The following is a 15,670-nucleotide window of genomic DNA, read 5'->3' as shown; positions in this document are numbered from 1 at the left end:
GATGCATAATTCCAAGAGGAATGCAATGAAACAAACCATGTTGAAATATCTCTATTCTACTGAAAGTTATAGCCAAAAACCAGCAGGATGGGGTTCCTGGGCATCACCCCGCCCACTGCCTGGGGCACTGTCCTGCCCACTGCATGAGAGGAGGTCCATCATGGGGGTGATGTCCTCCCGCACCAGGTGATGCAAACCCCTACTGATGCCACTGCCAATGTAGGCCCAGGGGCTCACCTATGACTTCCATTATCAATTACTAAATCTAGTAGCATTCATCAAATGACCTCCCGCACACATGCACGGTGAAAGTAACAGTTCTATCCGCCACCCCAACAACTGCACACCTTGTTGCACCCCATCCCAATGTCCACACAGAGCATCACATCAAGAGGGATCTATATGGGCATGCTTTTCTTGCCAGTGGAAACACTCAGTGGCGTAGCTAATGAACATGTAGCCAGGTGCAGAGCTCAAAATGATGCCCCAGAAGTGATGTCACAACCTGAAGTGACGTCACACTCGGGCTTTTTAAAAAGTGCAAATTGGGGGAAACCTGCCTCCTCGCCCCAGCAGTTCACCACACACTTGATCTGCCACCTCTACCCAGCCAGTGGAATAGCTAAAACATCTATATGCTACCTGGAATCAAAGAAGATTTTGTAGCCCATTCCATGACAAAACCAAATTTAATTAAGTAAATAAATAAGAAGTGTGCCCCTTATTTGTTAGAGTCACTGTGTTGGGGTGAAGATGGATGGTTATTCTCTCCCTGCTAAATATAAGAGGAGCACCACTTGAAAAAGTGCCTCTTTACCAATTAGCAGGAGTAGCTGTGTTATGATACATGGAAATGAGAGCTGACTCATATTAATACCTTAATGGTTCCATGCTGTATCATAACATTTAATTGGCTCTCAGAACAATCAGTCTCATGGGTCAGTTTTGAGTTCAGAAAATCCACTTTTTGTTCCATAAGGCAGTTGCGTTTTTGTTTTCTGGTTAATTGGCCATCGCTTTTGATAGAATACAGATATTCAAATGGGGTTTGTTTCATTGCATTCTGCTTTAAATTACCTTTCCACTGATATATAACATGATGGTATTATTCGTACATGCCAAATTTTTTCACAATTTTGGCCACTGGTGTCAAGCTCAGCTTGTTGCTCCCCTAAAGCTTGTTGCCCGGTGCAATTGCTACCCCCTGCACCCCCTTACCTATGCCACTGCAAGCACTGATGATGCAAAGAGAGCCTACATGCCCATAGATTACATATGCAGACCTCCACCTGCCAATGTTCCATTCAGTGTAGAGATGTAGAGGACAGAGCCACATGTTCTTTGTATGCCCAATTCACCCTTCCTATATGCTCACACTGACAGGAAGATCTAGATTGACAGTACACTACTGTGATGTCCTGGAAATGATCCAGTTCTATCAGAAGAGGAAGGAGAACAACAGACAGCTGTGGTTATATCACACATTGCATTTTTTGGTGCTATTTGAACATAAACATGTGTACAACCTAAAGATGTAAAATATGAATGCAGTCAAGATGTGTTTGGAAGTGTGCTTCATACAGGCATGATTTTTAGGGAGCTGTGACTAGCTACAGCTCCTTGTGGTGCATGTGCTTAGTGACAAACCCAGGTTTGCTGCCCTGTCACGTGTGAAATGGTGCATGGAAGAAGAAGTGGAGTTTAAAAAGTCTGTTTTGGTCTCTCAAATTCTCCCCCCCTTTTCGGGATACTCCTACATGCCAGAGGTAGGAAAGGAAAATTCCCAAACTTCTGCCAACCTTTGTCATGCTAGCTTCAGATAATAAATTGTTCATCCCCATAAACTGCAAATATTGCAACAATCATAGCTGCTGAATACCGCAAGCTGTATAGGAAATGTTACACACATGGTCACAGTAACAGAAATTCAGTGTGAACTTGGCTTGAACTCTCTTCAATATCAATATGCTTTCAATAGAATTAATAGGGCAACATGAACTCCATAAAAGCAGCTAATTCATATGAGTGTTGCTGGTTTTGCTTTCCAAGCAAGGCTGGCACGAGCAGCTGGGCATTGAAAGCCATTGTCTGAAGCTAGTCCAGCCCAGGGAAAAGAGGGCAGAGGTGGTGATACGATGTAATGATTCACTGTTACCACCAGCTGTACCAGATTCTGCAAACAGCCACCAGCAAAAGGTTAGGAGGGGGTCTGCAGATCCCTTCTAATCGGCAGCACTCACAAGCTCAGTTCAGACATCATTCCTATGGTCCAGGAAGCTTAACCATGGCTAGGCATGGCGCCTGAATAGACAAACCATGAGTCATGAGCAGCTGGTAAACCACAGTAAGGGACTGGGCATTCTTCCTGCATTGGAAGCACAGAGGTTCATCAACCAGAGTGCAGGGGCAGAATGCTCAAAAACATTCCAAAAGCTTTAAAATTTTATAATTTTCAGACAAGTGGAATACAAGACAAGGACAAGAGAAGAGCTATTAGAGGAAGGATTTAGTTGTCAGTGGTTTTAGTACGTATATACAGCTTTTGGAGAAATTCAAAATGGACAAGAAAATATATGGTTTTGAAGATTATATGTTTCTATCAGAGAATCAACTTTGTTGAGAAGAGCAAGCTGTTACTAAAATGTATAAATTATTGTTAAAATAAGAGCCAGAAGAGGAACAGGTTAAGGAATTTATGATACAATAGGCGAAGAATGTTGGCCATGAATTATCAGTGGAGCAACGGGAGAGTTTGTGGACCAAAAGGTTAAATCTTAAAGAGAATTTTTATAAAATGCTGTATGGATGGTATATGACACCATTAGCAAAAATGATTAGCAAAAATGTATGAAAATTTGTACATTTGTACCTAACAAATGTTGGAAGTGTAAACAAGAAGGATTGTTTTATCATATGTGCTGGACTTGTACCAAAAAGAAAAAATATTGGAGTTTAATACACCAGCAAATGCCACTGATGCATAAGGTAAATTTGCAAATGAAACCAGAAGCTTTTTTAATTGGGAATACTCGATGACTGGATTCAAAAAGATTTTGAAACTATGTTTCTGTATATGGCAACGGTGGCAAGAATATTGTATGCTAAGTATTGGAAGGTTTCAGAGATATAGGTTGAGTCTCGTTGTTCGGATGGCAAAAATCGCATTAAAGCAAATCCATTTAAAAAACAATGTCCCTTTGCTGGATGATTTAAAAACAACCTTGCTGACCTTTGTGAAGCAGAGTCATTAGGCACACTCCGTCAATTGGTCTCTCTCCAGGCACTTAGAAAGACTTCACTCTGAGGCAGTGACCCCTCCCTTTACCCAGAATGCAAAGTGATTATCTTTCTTTCACATGCTCAGGAGGAATGGAGAGGGAATGGAGAGGTTGCTTGCCTTGGAGTGAAGCTTTTCTAAGTGCCTAGAAAGAGAATGATTGATGGATTGTCAGTTGGCTGCCCTCTCTTGCATTAACGAGGCTATTGTTAAAACAACTTTTTTCCTTTAAAGGGCCCTTCTCATCACATCGAGATAAAAACTGCAGGTGAAAAATCCGTGGATAATTAGGTTATACCTGTACCTTCAGCTGAAGAATGGTGAGTGAACTTGGGACCTTCTGTCTGGTAAACATGTGCTCCTGCTGAACTACAGTCCCTTCCCCAATGTCTTGGCATGATGCCTGAACAAACCAGACATAAAGCCATTCCTCTGGTTGTGGAGGCTGCAGCACAACTGAAACAGGAGTAAACCTATTAAGTCCAGAGGATGCAACATGACAGGAGATAAAACGGCTCTAAGCAATGGTTCTCTTTCATATATTTGGAAGCATGAAGTAGTTTGGATTCTAAACTATGTACAAATCACAGCAAGCTGTATACGATATACAATGAAGCATTTTTTTAATGCTTTTTGTATACCCTGACCTTTTGTTTATAAAAGAAACTGAGACCTGAGTGTGTTCCTCCAGAGGTACGGGAAATGCACATCCCCGCATAGATGCGTGTTCCTGTGCTTGAAACTCAGAGCGCACAGACACACAAACAATGGTAATTTTCAGAACATCTCCCCAGTTTTATTCTAAATAAATGGGAGAGACACAGTGGCGTTGCTAGGGGGTGCAGGTTGCACTGGGCGACAGGCATGGGGGGTGACACCACTACTAGCCATAATTTTTAAAATCTTGATATTTTTTAATAACACCATAATGTTGTATACCATTCCATGTGTAATTTCATGCGAAATGCAATGAAACAAACAATATTGAAATCTCTCTATTCTATCAAAAGTTATAGCCAAAAAACCGATGAGGTGGGGCAACGTTGTACCATCATGCCCACCACCTGGGGAATTGCTTGGCCCACTGCATTGAAGGAGGTCTATCATAGGGGTGATGCACTGGTATTCCACACCGGGTGGCACAAAGCCTAGTGATGCCACTGGAGAGATATGGAAAGCCTTGTGGTATCCTATACTGGGGGACAGGGGTGTTAAACAGTTCATAAACACAGCCGCAACTGAGTGCTACCAGTCAGGGGGGTGTTCATTCCTCCTGGAAAAGTGTTTTTCTCCCAAATGGCACAGGTATGTGGATGGAAATGAGTCATATTTCATATCACCCCTGACACCGCAAGCACTATTCAATAAATAGCTCTGACACCTGCACAGTCACAGAGGATACAGCACTCACTATTGCAACAGACATTGAGGAGAATCACATTTGCCCAGAGACAAAAAAATTTTTTGTTTTGAGCATTGGGAAGATGAGATTCCCTCCAACAGGTGTGCCACCTGTGGCGGCAGGGGGGGCGGTTTTTACAACAGATAGCATTCATTGTGCAAAAGAAGGATCATCTGGAAAGGTTCATAAATGCTGTAAATAATCTCCAAAAATTCCCTGCTCACACAAAATAGCCTGCAGATTACATTTGAAGTTTCTCCACTGCCATGATGCCCAAATCCCTGCTCAAAAGACAGGCAGAATCCAGTTCCTGAGAAATTTCAGCACCAGCTATGTATAGGGATCCTGAAGCACCATTCCTCAGCAGCTTGTGTGGCAACAAGACTGTTGTTGTTTGACAGCAATATGCCTGCCAAAATCCCATTGCAGAAGCTGGCTCCCCAGATTGCATTGGAGGTCCAGAAGGAAGCTGCCAGCTGCCAAATCATACGCAAGCACTGCAGACAGTTTGCTTGATTTTTATTTTCAAGCACACACAACACGCTGTAGTTCCGTTAACCTGCATGCAAAACCCTATTGCTCCTTGTATCTTTAAAGTGTATTTTCACCCCAGCTAGGTTCTTCTTCCTGTATCCTAAATCACAAAGGATTTCTAAAACATTGCCAAGCTTGCACTTATCCAATTGTCAACAGTATTATCCAATTGCACTTATTGCACTTATCCAATTGTCAACAGGGCAGGAGGTCTGGTCTAGAGGGTAGAGCCTCCGTCTGCCTGAAGATAACATCCACAAGGTCGCCAGTTCGAGGCCACCAGCACCGTGCGACCTTGGAGCAGCTGACCAGCTGAAGCCGAGCAATTCCATCTGCTCGGAGCATGGGAGGATGGAGGCCAGAATGTGAAGCCAGATCGGAATGAAACACCTTGAATGTAGTGGTTCTTGAAAGAAAGAACCTTCTTTGAAATTGTAAAAATCCCTATTTAGGGATTTAGATAAAGCCTGCCTATGTAAACCGCCTTGAATAAAGTCTTGAATAAAGACCAAGAAAGGCAGTATATAAATACTGTTGTTGTTGTTGTTATTGTTATTGTTGTTGTTATTATTATTATTATTTACTTGCTTCAAGAGCAGGAGGGTTTGTCAAAGGGTATTTTTTAAGGGTGGGGCTATGCATTGGCTGCGCAGACATACAGATAACTTTCTGTTAACCTTGACTGGGAGCCAACTGAGAGCCAACTTTGGCAACATTCACTGTCCCCCCCTGCTAAAAAGAATTTTCCCTCTTCCACTACTGCAATTAAATAGTGCCGTGGCACAGCTTAACTCATTTGAATTCATATGCCACCTTTAACCTTTTGATCCCAAGGCAGTTTCAAGCATATTACAAAATCACAATACAATAGCAATAAATATAGACACAAACAAAAAAAAACAAACCCCATGAAACATCATAGTCCTTAAGATCAGCAAAACAAAAACACCACAAGGTTAAGAGATCCCTGGAGATCTCTGTAGAGATCCCCAGTTTGCTGTATCCTGTAGGCCAGGCAGAACAAGTGGGTTTCCAATATTTGCCTGAAAGATGGGAGAGGCAGGGAAATATGCACTTTGTGGAGGGGCAATCTCAAGTCTCAAGCTGAAGTCTTGTCCTGCATGAACTTCAATAGAACCTCAACCAATTGGACAAAGGAGGCACCGAAAGCAGGACCTCCCCCAATTACCTTAATGAACAGATACACTTCTGCAGATTCAGGCAGCCCTAAAGTTTCCTGGCTGCGCAGGGTTACAGGCTGCGCATGGTTACAGGTGACGAGGATTACCAAGACCCACAGTTTGGGAAACACTGATAAGGAAATAAAACCTCAAGTGACAATGACTAGCTCAAGGGCAATATAGTGAATGTGTGATGAAGCTGAGTGTCAAACCCAGGAATTCTGTGCCATTCTGGCTCTCAACTCATTCTGGTTAGCATATGCTCAACTGTACTAACCCAAAAAGAATATTGATTGTATGCAAAAAAAACAAATTCACACTTACCCCAAGTAGTTCAGGTTTACTTTTGTTTTGTTCTTTATACTTTCCTCCCCACCCTTCCTCCTGGGAAGTAGGAGCAACATGTGTGTGTGTCTCTCTCTCTCTCTCTCTCTCTCTCTCTCTCTCTCTCTTCTCTGCCCATTTTATCCTTGCAACACAACAAACTGATGAGGTAGGCTAGGCTGAAAAATGGTGGCTCCAAGTGGAGATTTGAACTCGAGTCTCTTCAACTAGGCCATTTCAAGATAGGAGAAAACTTAATCCAAGCCACATAACTGTTTCTCAACTCCTGCTACCGAAACCCCCAGTTATTCAAAATTAATTGTGTTGAGGGAACAACCTCTGGTCAACAGTGCCGTCTCCAGGCCTTCAGTGGGTCATATTGTTTTGGCTGACTCACATGCACCCTCCACCCCAAATCTGCAGCCCAATTGGACAAATGCGTTTCTACACTAATAGAGCTTATCTAAGAATTTCTTCTCTGATATCCTGCTGAGAAGCCTGTCAGGTGCAGTGGCAAGATGTACAAAGCCAATTCACTGGGAAGAGAATCAGCCCCACAAGAGACTTTCGAACATTCTCGCTCTGGTGCACTTGGCCCTTGGCCTCACCGGAACAGCTTCCATGGCTTTGAAAATGCATATTCTCAAATTGAAAAAATCCTCCTAGCTCCCTGCTTCAGAGTTTGCAGATAATTTCAGCCAAGAAGCTGAGAATAGTTAAGCTCCTTCTTTTTGCAGTTTGACTGGAAACCAACTTCTTGCAGTCCAATTTCAAACTGCAGAACTTTTTAAAATACATCCATTTGAAAAAGGGGTCAAGCAATCAAGTTCCTCCTCCACACATGTGCATGAACGCATTTGATTCATGTTTCCTGCATTATTTTCTGTTTATTCCTTTGTGCAATTTTAACTAAAAGCACTCCTTGGATGACCCAGTGAACCCAGGGACCTGACTTCACTCCTTTTCTTGGCATTTTTTAGTCCTGCTCATACTCCACAGCTGTGGGGCCTACAGAACTTCCCAGAAAATTTAGTTGCAGAATAGGTTACAATCTGATCCATATCCTACAAAACCCAGCAAACACACAGGTTCACTTCCTTTAGGTTCTAAATGTCAATGAATGAGTCAAGCAAGGAAGCCATGAGGTCTAGTGGCATGATCTGCCAAAGAACTCAGAAATATCAGCTTCAAATAAACCCCCAAACTTATTTTCATATCTTTGTACGAAACACATTTCTTTTTTTATTCTCATTCAACACCTCACTCCCTAAATATAGCCATTTTCATAGGAACATAAAAGCAGCCATGCTTCTACAGTGATCAGCTAGATACCTCCTGGAAAACCACAAGGAGCACTTGAAGTCATGGGTTAAGCAATATATTCACAGCAATAACTGCTAGGCCGGCAAGCTCTGGAGTATCAGAGCTCCTACAGTTGGCCACAGGACATGTTCAAAAAGCTGCTGAGCCTATTTGAGGCGGTGGGCAAAACATGTCAGGACAAAGTTTCTTGATGTTGACTCATTGCCAGTCATTTCAAAGAGCAGCCACCACAACATGAGATTCAAGTGAACAAATGTTAGAAGTCCAATCTTTTATCTAATCTGTTCTTTCCCAGTTTCAATAATCATAATCCAAATAAAAGTTTTTGTTTTCTACTTGAAATTTCGAAGTTGGAAGTGATGTGCCAGAGTGAAAGGACAAGGCCAAACATTCCAGGCAGGTGGGGGAGAAGGAAGAGACAAGATAAGCCTTTGTCTGCAGCTCTTATATGACAGACCCTATTGACGCAAGTCTCATCGCTGCCAGGAACAAAATGAAGTACTGTAAGGAGAGGACAGGTGTGCTGTTTCATAAACTCCACTGGAGCGACCTCATCAGAGAAGAAAGATGACCTTTGCGATAGCAGCATCTGAAGTTAGTAAGGTTGTCCTGCGACTCCGCATTCATTACACGTACAAACATGCTACATCTACCTCAGCTGCACAACCAAACATACAGCCTTGTTCTTAAGCTCTGCAAATATTGAAGTCTGGCTTTGAATCAACAGGCTTAGAAAGATATTGCAAAGACAACAACTTACTTATCCAGGATAGGTATTCATATAGCACTCTAGTTATGCAGATGTTATAATGCCTTAAACTTCATTCCAGGTAGGGTATTATAGGTTGGTGGTTTCTCTGACCAGGAAGGGGGTGTATTCAACCGGTTTGCATTCCCTTTTCCCAAACGGTGTGCGGCCACACACTCCCAAGGACACTGCAGGATGCCCCTGGTGGTCACTCCTAATCCTCACAAGATTTGGGCACCACCATCTCTCAAAATTTGGGTGACTTGCGAGATTTTGCAAGATCCAAGATGACTGCACCCAGCTGAGCTGGGAAGATGTGGGGAGGCTGTGACCCCAGTAAGTTATGGATCCACTGGTCTAAAACAGGGGTCTCCAAACTTTTTGGCCGGAGGACTGCATGAAATATCTGGTGCAGTGCTGAGGGCTGGGAAAAAATTTACATATAAAATTTAAATAAATAAGAGATCGAACTTAGATGAATGAATAAATGAATGAGTGGGCTCATTCACTCAGCCTCTCTGGCCCTCAGAACACCCTCCAGATGCAATCAGAGCACAGCTCTGGTCATGTTCAGTCAAGTGGGCCAGAGGCTTTCAGGGGAGAAGAGGCTGGCCGTGGGCCGGATAGAGGCTTGCTGCAGGCCACATCTGGCCCCCGGGCCGGGGTTTCGAGACCCCTGCTCTAAAGGATCAGTTTGCAACTTTGGAATACTGACAGATACAGCATTGTCACTAGGTATCCAAGTGGCATCTGAGGAAGAAGATCGGAATGGCTATTTAGGTTACTGACACCACTGAGTGGAAGACAATAATGGCCTTCATACTGCAATGTGGATGGCCACAGGAAGCCACAACATTAAGATTACATGCACATGACAATGCTAATGTATCAGTGGATTCTGACTCTTTGAAAAGAGTCATCTCAATCTATTAGAAAATTGTCTAATAGATGGAGAGACAAGGTTTTTGAGGTCACTTTTATGCCTTACATGTATTTTTATTACCTTGGGTTTTAGAGAGGCAGCTAGAAAATGTTTTATTACACAATTTTTAACAGCAACATTATTAACAACAATACAGAATAACAAAGCTGTGCAATGTGGCTGAACCATCTCAAATTATCTCTTCACTCTCCTTCTATGGTCTTGTGCATACACTAAAAATGAACACGACTATTCCCAGTTTATTGCAAAACTCCATCCACACACAGACCAGTAAGATTGATTAACATCTTGTTTTGCTATTTTATGGGGTAGGGAGGGATATGCACACTCACCATAAAAATCAAGTGTCATCAGCATACGTTTTAAAGGGTATAAAAACAATCCATAAACCTTAAGAACCGCTTTACTGGCAATCAAAAATGTGTTATTACCCCATCAGATTTGAGATGGCACATTGGCTATATTTTGAAGGCCACGAACTTTGCCAGGTCTGCCATAACATCACAGTGTAACTGTAGCTTTCCAATGCACATTTCAGTAAATTTCACTCACAAAATGGCATAAGCTGAATTTATCTAATACAACACAGCTGGGCTTAGGTTCACGACTACTGGCTACTCTCAGCTTGTGAACAGTATAGCCAAACAGCAACAGACTGCACTTAGAAAAGCTCGGTCCATTTCCCAAGCCAGATGAATTTTCTTTTTATCCAGGTTCTGTTACTCAACTGCCACCTTTCTACATAGTTCTCATAACAATTAACAATTTAATGTTTTAAAACATTCATTTGCTGCTTTTTCAACCCATCAAAGGGGTGATGGAATGCTTGGCCACTCAATGCAAATTTTAATTTTGCAATTTTAAAAGCCTGTGTACGTATATCACAGGAATCTGATGCCAAGCGCAACAAATCAGTTTAATGAGCATGTGCAAGCATGATGGCTTCATGATGGTTTTTCCAAAAAAATGGAAGTGACCTTCTAAAGCATTTGGGCCTCAGAACATCCTCTGGAGGAGACCAGGAACATAGCTTCCATCACCTCCAGAGGATCAGAGGGGCCGAGACCCACAGATTCCATTGTCAGCACATTTCAGGATCCGTGAGGAGGTCCTGGAACACATCCTCTGTGGATACTGATTGGAGGACACCCCAATCCACCACAATTTTGGGACTGCCATCTGAAGCAGCTAGTTCACTCTGCCTCATGGTTGGATTGGCCCTGGTCATGCACACTTGAGAAACCTCCCCTTTTCAGGGAAAGGGAAGAGCGTCAGTCCTCTGGCAAAAGTTTCAGCAGCGTCCAAAGCTGTGCTCACGTGCAGATCTCATTAATCTATCTGCACCAAATACCGGAAGCTGTTATCACTGTTGCAATTAAAATTATCCAGGATTAAAGGCTGTGGTCTAAGGAAAGCCTTAGACCAGCCATTTTCAACCACTGTGCCATGGCACACTGGTGTGCCACAAATGGTTCCCAGGTGTGCTATGGGAATTTGGGAGAGTGTCATTTATCAATAGGACCATTGGGAGATGTGAGCCCCCTACTGACAGCACAGTGTGCCTTGTCAAGTGTCAAAAAAAACCATGGTGTGCCTTGACAACTTTAGTGCCTTGCCAGTGTGCCATGAACTGAAAAAGATTGAAAATCACTGCCTTAGACTGTATACCAAAGTCGTTATTCTTTTGTAAACAAGCACTTCAAAGTCTAGGATAACTCAACTCCAGCTTGTGAATCAATGGATTCACATGGCTTGTTCTTGCTTGTGTCCCTTTGACAGATTTATTTCAGCCACAAACGTATTTCCATAAACCTGAAATCTAAGTGAACGCTGAAAAGCAACAACTAACTTTACCATGTAAATCCTGCTCACTGGATTTCGGACTGCTTCTTGCTCTGCGTTCCGCCTTTTTCACCGCAGGTGCTCCACTGCCTCCACCTCCCCCATTGGCTGCTCCGTTATGAGCCTTGGAGGGCCCATTGTACACAGTCGTACAGCTCTTATAGATGGATGAAGGAGGGCTGTTCAAACGGTTTTGACGATCGATCTGTCTCTCTTTGATTTTTGTGCGCTGCGGTTTGTTGTACTGTTCTTCCCTGGTTATGTAACTGGACATTCCGTATAGTGGTATAATTTCTGAAATTGAAAGGATGAAAAAGAGAGTCAGCTCAGTTTCCAGCAAAAATTCCACTTGTACTTATTGATCACAGCAACATGAAGGCACCATCACACCTTCCCTCTAAAAAAATAATTGCTTGTTCCAGCAGCAGAGTACTTCATCTTGGTAGGTTTGAAGGAACTACAGAGCAGACTCCCTACAGCACTGGTATTGTGGTCATACATGAGAAGTTCTTTGTTGTGGATTGTAGGAATAAACTACTTCGGTTCAGCAGGGAAGAGGCAAATGCTCATTTCCTAACATAAATTCACGCAACACCCTTTCATAGAATGCAATCTGCAGGACACATTCAAACAGATGGAAGACTCAAAGTTTTTTGAGAGCTGGTAAACAGCTTTAACCTGGAATACATTTTGTTTCAGGTTTTTCGACCACATTATATACAAGAGATCTAGAAACTGAATGGCTGCAATTAACATTTTGCAGTTTGAGTCTATCCTGATAACCGCACCCTTTTTTTTTTTTTAAAGATACATTAGCCAACCTTTATTTGGGGAAAATGGCTCGCCAAGCAACTGCACCCAAGAAATGCATATAACTACAACAGACGCTCTGTCATGTTTCCTGTCAAAACGTGCACTGAAGGTTGATCTTTGTGAGATGCCAAGGTAGTTGAGAAGGAGGGGAAAGGAGACAAATTGCTTCAGGTGGCATAATACCTTGTCACATTTACATGACCTTCTGCTTTGATGGTATCTATCTACCCTTCGTCTACTCTAAGTGCCGTTTTCCCTTTAACCTTTACTCAACCAAAAACAAATGAACAAAAAATTTTAAGTTGGGGGAAAGGCTATGGCACAGGGGTACAGTACAAGCTTTGCATGCAGAAGGCCTCAGGTTCAATCTCCAGGGAGGGCAGAAAAAAATATCTGTCTGAAACACAAGAGAAACTGCTGCTAGTCTGTGCTGACATTACCAACCTAGATGGACCAATGGTCTGACTCAGTACAAGACAGCTTCCTATGATCCTATGCCTCCCTTAGTCTCCAAGCATATTTTCACTACTTGCAATCTGTGAAGAATGAATAAGTTCATTCAGCTCAGATGCACTCAAATGCCAAAGGTATCTTTTGTCGTTGCAGAATTTGGGAGTGTTTTACCACAGAAACCAAAGCTTCAGGCTCCACAGAACAATTTAAATTTTATCCTAATTTGCTTCAGCTCTAAAGACAAATGCCAAGATCTAGGAAAAGTTAAACCCACCGAAGACTGAAACTGAAGAGCAGGTCTCCTGATTGCACACGCTAATTTTAAACGTATGTCAAAGCAAGTCTCACAGAAAACAGTGGGCCTTATTTCCTTATAGGTTGGTCCCAATCAACCAGTAGCCATATGCTGGAATTTACTATGCAACATCTAAACTAAAACCACATGGAGAGGTAGCAGTCTGTGGCTTTCGACCACATTTTTAAGCTCAGCATCGCTGCACTACTAGCTCCGCAGCCACTGGGGAAATGAAAGAAAGCATGGCAATTGATGGATGCCACTGTGTAGATGAATAGCCACACCTGTTCAGTTTCATAGTGGAGGCCTTGTCCATAGTTCACTCAATGGAAATGGTAAGAAATACTGGTGTTGGGGAGGGAAGCAGAGAGCAAGGCCTCTTCCCAACCAGAGCCCAAATTTTAGGGAACCCCTCGCCCCTGGAGGCCAAAGCCTGCAGATTTAGGAAGCCTGTTTATCTTTTCTGGATGTCCTACACATGCTGCGGATAATGGTTTAGGTTTTACTCTCTTATCTGGCCTTGGTATTTTAAATTTTCAGTCATGTAGCTTTATTACTTTTGTGGGGACACTGTGTTCTGATCTCCACATTAAGTGTTAAGGATGCAACTAAATTAATAACACATGCGGCTATAAGGAGGACAGAGTTAGACAATATGTCCACGGGGGGGGGGGGGGGGGAAATGTTCTGTGGTTCTGCAAGGAAAACCCTGATGAGAGAGTTATGCTCCCCTGCCTCCTCCTCTTTCCCTTGCCTCCCCCACCCCAAAGAAGATAGAGCAGATGGGCAGACAGTATCTCCTGGTTTCCAATATCTCCTGGTTGTCCTGTCCCAGTTGCATACACCTGATGAAGGAAGAACCACTTTCCCGTGTTAGGTGCAAAGCAGCTATGAGTGGCAGAGAGAATGCCCTCTTGGGCTGGCAACAAACACCAGAGAAGAAGTGCTATAGTAGTGTCTTTGTCAGGCCTTGCAGGGTCTTCTGCTTGCAGGGACATCTCTCTCCATTTCCATGCGATTCCTTTTTCCAGTGGTTTTTCTCTCTCATTTCCTCACCTCTCCCATTTTTTTCCTGTACAGCCTCCCCTCACTTCTCTTCCTACCATGCTGCAGTCTGCTCTCACCCTTTCAATTGTTGTAGTCTCCCACCTAACCTGGATCTTGGTGGAAGTTCTCCTTGTTAGTAGAACTGTTGATACTGCAACCCAGAGGTGTTTGCAAGAAGCCTCCAGATTCTTCACTCTGCTGTAAACCACTTTGGACAATCTTTTTTCTCACACACACACACCCTGGCACATAAAATAAACCATGAAACTACACTGAATGGCAATCCCCCCCCCCCCCAAATAAAAGTTCACCACTAAGGCTGGTAATTTTGCCACATATCTGTCATGCAAGATGGTGGTGCCTCTCCCTCAGGGAGGCACAATTTTGATTAGGGCTGCCGTGTATGCAGGAAAGGTTTTTTAACCCCTTTCCTCCAAGTCATTTTTCCAATCCAAATACACATTTCCTGCTGGAGCCTCCATTTCTTCAACAGTGGAAAATACACAGTTACAAGAAGCGGGGTGGGGAGGAAATTCAAAATGGAGAAAGTGAAGGAAGGAAAAATTGTTAAAATCTTTTCCCAGTGACAACCCCTGCGCTGCATTTACCATTTTGAAAGAAAAAAAAATGTAGACAAGCCACTATCACAGATGCCACAATGCCCTGTCTACTTGTGCCACAGGAAGGGGCAAGTACTACTAGATAGGTGTTTAACTATCATCCAAGCACCATGGGGACAAGCTCTGTTCCCTTAATGCCAGTGTACAGTATTGGGCCGTTAAGCCATTTATTGCTACCAAGAGCTCTGTTTGCGCTGCACAGGATGCCACTTTAGCTGCGGGAGATGAAGCCAAGGATAGGATTGGGCTATCTGACAGCAGGCATTTGTCCAAATTGGCAATACGTTTAAAAACAATTTTAAATGAAGAACTGTCACATTAAGGTATTTTTGTATTGGCAACCTTCAGTCTCGAAAGACTATGGTATTGCGCTCTGAAAGGTGGTTCTGGCACAGCGTCTAGTGTGGCTGAAAAGGCCAATCCGGGAGTGACAATCCCTTCCACACCGGGAGCAAGTGCAGTCTGTCCCTGGTCTGTCTCCCTGGCTATGGGCCTTCCTTCTTTGCCTCTTAGCCTCAGACTGTTGGCAAAGTGTCTCTTCAAACTGGGAAAGGCCATGCTGCACAGCCTGCCTCCAAGCGGGCCGCTCAGAGGCCAGGGTTTCCCACTTGTTGAGGTCCATCCCTAAGGCCTTCAGATCCCTCTTGCAGATGTCCCTTTTGACAAATAATTCTCGCTCCTTCCCTGTGATATAGGTAAGGCATTTTTGAGCATGTCTCTCTGCGTTCTTTGCTTTTACAGACCGAACAAAGGGTTCTGCTCAAAGCTGGGAAAGACACAACAGCTTGTAGTTGGGACAACTACTTGTCTGATCTCGGAAGCTAAGCAGGGTCAGGCCTGGTTAGTACTTGGATGGGAGACCGCCTTG

General features: G+C 43.3%; 1 protein-coding gene across 3 annotated transcripts in view; it reads right to left on the bottom strand.

Annotated features, from left to right (window-relative positions):
- FNDC3B (fibronectin type III domain containing 3B) overlaps positions 1–15,670 on the bottom strand; it is a 313,728-nt gene that overhangs the window by 97,300 nt on the left and 200,758 nt on the right. For all 3 annotated transcript variants that reach the window (XM_066619166.1, XM_066619167.1, XM_066619168.1), the window contains one exon: positions 11,587–11,868. In XM_066619166.1, the coding sequence (XP_066475263.1) occupies positions 11,587–11,868 (282 nt within the window). The remainder of the gene's footprint in view (positions 1–11,586; positions 11,869–15,670) is intronic.

Source organism: Tiliqua scincoides, chromosome 3 (genome assembly GCF_035046505.1).
Source record: "Tiliqua scincoides isolate rTilSci1 chromosome 3, rTilSci1.hap2, whole genome shotgun sequence".
Taxonomy (NCBI): Eukaryota; Metazoa; Chordata; class Lepidosauria; order Squamata; family Scincidae; genus Tiliqua; species Tiliqua scincoides.
This window is presented reverse-complemented; position numbering and strand designations above follow the sequence as displayed.